Source organism: Cynoglossus semilaevis, chromosome 2 (assembly GCF_000523025.1).
Source record: "Cynoglossus semilaevis isolate Cse_v1.0 chromosome 2, Cse_v1.0, whole genome shotgun sequence".
In the NCBI taxonomy this organism is placed as follows: domain Eukaryota; kingdom Metazoa; phylum Chordata; class Actinopteri; order Pleuronectiformes; family Cynoglossidae; genus Cynoglossus; species Cynoglossus semilaevis.
The window spans coordinates 14,654,619-14,660,049 of NC_024308.1; the positions used below are offsets into that span (position 1 = coordinate 14,654,619).

At 37.8% G+C, this 5,431-nt stretch overlaps 1 protein-coding gene across 1 annotated transcript in view; it reads left to right on the forward strand.

Moving 5' to 3' along the window:
- LOC103399920 (spindlin-1-like) overlaps positions 1-3,418 on the forward strand; it is a 3,814-nt gene extending 396 nt beyond the window's left edge. Inside the window, exons 2-5 of the mRNA XM_008338565.3 lie at positions 955-996; positions 1,706-1,953; positions 2,057-2,290; positions 2,667-3,418. Of these exons, the coding sequence (XP_008336787.1) occupies positions 977-996; positions 1,706-1,953; positions 2,057-2,290; positions 2,667-2,872 (708 nt within the window). The 5' untranslated portion in view covers positions 955-976 and the 3' untranslated portion in view covers positions 2,873-3,418. The remainder of the gene's footprint in view (positions 1-954; positions 997-1,705; positions 1,954-2,056; positions 2,291-2,666) is intronic.
- The last annotated feature ends 2,013 nt before the right edge of the window (positions 3,419-5,431 follow it).

Consider the following 5,431-nt stretch of genomic DNA (forward strand, 5'->3'; position numbering starts at 1 on the left):
CGGGGTAATTCTATCTGTTGAGCTTGCTAATCTTCAGTTCTAACCCAATAGTAAACCGTCTGATACGAATATGCACATATTTATAAGACATGGTACAATAGCCGATGTATTTATAGAAAGTTCAATTTTAAACATTAACTAAATCATTTGACGGACGGCTGTGTCATAGACGTCCATGGCTGTGTAGTTTAAAGTACTGTAAATACCCAGGAAGTTATTGGGCTAATCCATTGGCTGTCAGACCTGTCAGTCTGTTCTCTCAGAGGAGTCCCCCCCACCACCACCCCTCTCTCAAACATTTTGTGAGATGATTTTTATTTTATCAGTAGCTACTCTACAAAGTAACAGTTACAATATTTCCTGTAAATCCCAACCTAAACCACTGTTTTTCAACCATGTGGTTACGACCCTATTTGCGGTCACCTGACATTCAAATGTGGTCACCTGAAATGTCTTCAACAATGACTTCAACAATAAGAATATCCAATATATAACCAAAGCTAATGACCACTTCCGGGGCTGTAACGTTTTAACGATTTAGAATATAATCATTTTATAAAAGTTACCCTCAAGAGTCATGATCATGACATATAATATGATGACTACAGTACGACCATCCAGCACTGATTAACATCCCATATCTGATGTGACTCATGATTTGTCTTTTTGTGTATTCAGAGCCAGTAAGTAACATTATAAAATATGTAATATAGTATAATATAATTCATGTAAAATATGTATAATTAAAACAATTTGTTGATAAAACATGTTACGGTAATAACAAAAAACTTGAATGTATATTCCTGTAATGTATTTTAATCTTTCTATTATATATTATATATGTGTGTGTGTGTGTGTATATATATATATATATATATATATATATATAAACATGATGTGAACCATATTGACTGTAATAACTAAACATTCCTCTTTTGTTTTCTTTCTAACCAGTTACTTTTGCGTTTCTGGAGGCATGTCCAAGAAAAGGGGCAGGTAGGTCTGTGAAGTTAGTATTGCTGTATTAGCAATGCAGTTGTGGTGTTGCTAGTACTTTGGTATCACTGGTACTTATGAATATGTCATGACAAAATATTGCTACTACAAAATATCCAGCGATTACGTCTTGCGGTAAGTTATCGATAATATAATTCAAAAAAACCTGCTACAATTTTTAAGCGACAACATGATTTTGTATCAATTTGCCCCAAGATTTTAACATAACACAAGGACTTTTGTCAAGTCGTGGTCAGTGTGTGCTAAAGGAAAATCCCGGTGTTACTAAACAGGGGTCTAACGCACCTTATCATGGAGGAAAACACATTTTTTTGTCCACCGAAAACGAGCAGTCAGCTAGATAGCAAACCACTGCACACCACTGCAGCCCTACATGACAGTGTAACAACAAAACAGTTATAATCCAGATTTGGCAAAACCTTTAAAAATTAAAGTATGTAGCCATTCATAGATGGTGAACAATATCTTATGATACTGAGTGAGTCATCGCACATATAGGGACAAACAACCATTTACACTCACATTCATACCTGTGGTCAATTTATGCCAGGTCAACCTACTGCCCATTAAGCATATATTTGGGGTGACCCCCATACAGAAAGATCAACTGGGGAGAACACGTAAATCATAAAACTATAACGCCATAATAATTTAATTTTCTAACATTTTAATTTTGTTTTGCTACTAGGAAGCGAAGCATCGGAGAACTGAGTGACACTCCAAGTCCAGATCCTAACAGCATCCTTGGAGTTCGTATTCAACATAACTGGCGCGAGAAGGGAAACCAAAGCAAATGGAAAGGAACGGTGTTAGATAGGCTCAGCGTAAATCCATCTCTCTTCATGGTCAAGTATGATGGCTTTGATTGCGTTTACGGCATTGAGTTGTTTAAGGATGAGAGAGTGTCCAACCTGCAAGTTCTGTCCGAGAAAGTTGGTGAGGAGTCTCTTCCCTTTACCTTTGATCACCCTGTATGTCTGTGATAACGGTTTTACATGCTTTTAAAATGTACTTTCTCTGTGTGTCTGTACCTCTGTAGTAAATAACAAAATCAAGATACCAGCAGGGGCTGAGGACCTGGTGGGTAAAGCTGTTGAGCACCTATTCGAAAAGGAGGACGGAGAGAAAAACGAGTGGAGGGGCATGGTCCTCTCCAGAGCTCCCATCATGACCAACTGGTATTACATAACATATGAAAAGGACCCTGTTCTTTATATGTACCAACTGTGGGATGACTACGCTGACGGCGACCTCAGGATTCTGCCTGAAGCAGGTACCAGTGACCATGCAGGAGAAATTGATGCTTGACACCCGTCGAGGTTTTCATTATCCCATCCTAAGGGAGTGTCAATGACAGCAACTGTTTGCTTCTAATGGAAAATTGGCACCTCTTTTGGATGTTGATTTGCTACGGAATTATTTTTACTATTTTAATGTGCAAAAATAAAACCATGACAATTTTCATAGCCTAGTGTATAATTGGAAGCAAATGTCTTTGCCTCTGTGCAAAGGTCATTTTTATAACCTAGTGGTTGTTCAGTTCCTAAATTACATCAACTCTGTATTTACAATAGTTTAAGTTTAGTTTTTTTTTTTTTAATTTTGGAATCAGGATTGTTTATTCTGGGGTATTTTTCTGCTCTCCTTAGAAAACAAGCACCTATTGCCCGCAGACAGGAAGCCAGGAGAAGAAACGGAGAGTCTGGTTGGGAAACAGGTTGAGTATGTCACTGACAAAGGTGTGAAGAGGACTGGCCTGGTCATCTACCAGGTCCCAGCCAAGCCCTCCGTCTACTACATCAAATACGACGACGATTTTCACATCCATGTATACGACCTGGTGAAAACCACCTAAAAATAGTGGACATTTGTGCATATCTCACTCTGCAGTCCTCCACAACCATCACCACTCCTGCTCCTCTTCTGTTCATCGTTACAGTTTATTTTTTTGTTTTCAATTCATGAATGGCAGGGTTGATGAGTAAAGAAGCTTTATTTTCTAGAAGTGCAATCTTTTTCTTTTGTATACATAGCCAAATCTCAACAGCACAATGTTATGTTTAAATGTTTTATATTTGATGCTTTACTTGCTATAATTTAAAATATTATTTAACTTTTGGGCAGTGCTGTCCAGCAGCTGCAAAGTGTATCATAATGATTAAAAATGCTGCTTAAACATAAAGGCACTTTTGTTTGCATTTACCTAATAGGCATTGAGCTTGGTACAATTGCCTTACGTTTAGTGGTAGCTACAGTGAATACTTGTACTGTTCATCTTATCAGTGTTAGTACTGTCAGTGGTGAATAGCGACATCACAGTCACTTTAACGAAACCCTAAAATTTATAGTGTTTTGATTCACACACAATTATGTGATAATAAACCGCTGCTTTTTTCAACCATGCTTTTCCTGTTGTCTCCATGGCTGTGAAGAATCCACACATTCATCCTCAGCATATTCACTGATTTGTCTCAAAATGTTCTTGCCTCCATGTCTGAATCAATAGCACAAGGAAGATTAATTTCACTACATTGCTATTTAATAAACCTAGAGTCGTTTATATCATACAAATCATCAAGTGCCTTTTGGCATTTCATTTTTGTCACGGTGTCCCTTTAGGATTTTTATTCAGAAGTAGCAACACTGACAGCTATGTAGTATTAAAAAAAACAACAACAAATACAAACTAAATGCATCACATAAATGCTTTTTTCAAATCATCAGTGGTTGTATAAACATAATATTGTGTGGAGCACTACAATCATATAATGTTAAAATGTTTTGCTATCAAGTGAAAGTGCAGCAAGTTAATGCTTTATATCATGGGAATAATTGATTCAATACATGTCATGAGAAAATAATTTAGTCTGTAAGGAATGAGTCAAATGCATTGTAACGCTGTGTTGTGATATTTTCAACATACTCTACCAACTCTTAAGTCCGTGTACATGAACTGAACTGAAATCTATAGTCAAGTAGAAATGTCATAACTCGTTTCTGCCATAGTCACGACACACTGGAAATGCCTGCAGTTTGGATTTAGCCGTCATCCGAGTCATTTGGTTAATGCTTGTCTTTGGTAAATATGGACATTCTGCTAAGATTTTTGCTGTGAAATTGTTGCATGTACAATCTAAGTGGAGTGCCTGAAGAGTATTCAAATCCTTTGTTGACAGTTGGAGTAACCATATGTGGCAGAATTAGAATGGTTTGCTTTAACCACTTGGAATTGAAAAAATATATATATATACAAATAAGCTCACACCGTACAACACAACAGCTGATGTTGTCATGTGTTTGTGTTGACTGCGCACTTTGTTCGTTTTTTTATTATTATTATTATTCTCTCCTGTATTTGTAGCTCTCTGCACAGGCAATAGTGTCATTCTAATGCTGTCAGTAACAATAAACATTTTTGCACATATACTCTGAGTCATCACTAAACAAGCTTCTATATATACAGTGGGTACAGAAAGTATTCAGACCTCTTTAAATGTGTCACTCTTTGTTTCATTGCAGCCATTTGCTAAAATCAAAAAAGCTCATTTTATTTCTCATTAATGTACACTCAGCACCCCATCCTGACAGAAAAAAAACCCAGAAATGTAGAAATTTATGCAAATTTATTAAAAAAGAAAAACTGAAATATCACATGGTCATAAGTATTCAGACCCTTTGCTGTGACACTCATATTTAACTCACATGCTGTCCATTTCTTCTGATCCTCCTTGAGATGGTTCTACTCCTTCATTGGAGTCCAGCTGTGTTTAATTAAACTGATTGGACTTGATTAGGAAAGGCACACACATGTCTATATAAGACCTTACAGCTCACAGTGCATGTCAGAGACAATGAGAATCATGAGGATCAAGGAACTGCCCAAGCAGCTCAGAGACAGAATTGTGGCAAGACACAGGTCTGGCCAAGGTTACAAAAGAGTTTCTGCTGCACTGAAGGTTTCTTAGAGTACAGTGGCCTCCATAATCTTTAAGTGGAAGAAGTTTGGGACGACCAGAACTTTTCTTAGACCTGGCCGTCCAGCCAAATTGAGCAATCGTGGGAGAAGAGCCTTGGTGAGAGAGGTAAAGAAGAACCCAAAGATCACTGTGGCTGAGCTCCAGAGATGCAGTGGGGAGATGGGAGAAAGTTCCACAAAGTCAACCATCACTGCAGCCCTCCACCAGTCGGGGCTTTATGACAGAGTGGCCCGACGGAAATGACTCCTCGGTGTAAGACATATGAAAGCCTGCGTAGAGTTTCCCAAAAAACACATGAAGGACTCCCAGACTATAAGAAATAGGATTCTCTGGTCTGATGAGACGAAGATTGAACTTTTTGGCATTAATTCTAAGTGGTATGTGATGAGAAAACCAGGCACTGCTCATCACCTGCCCAATACAATCCCAACAGTGAA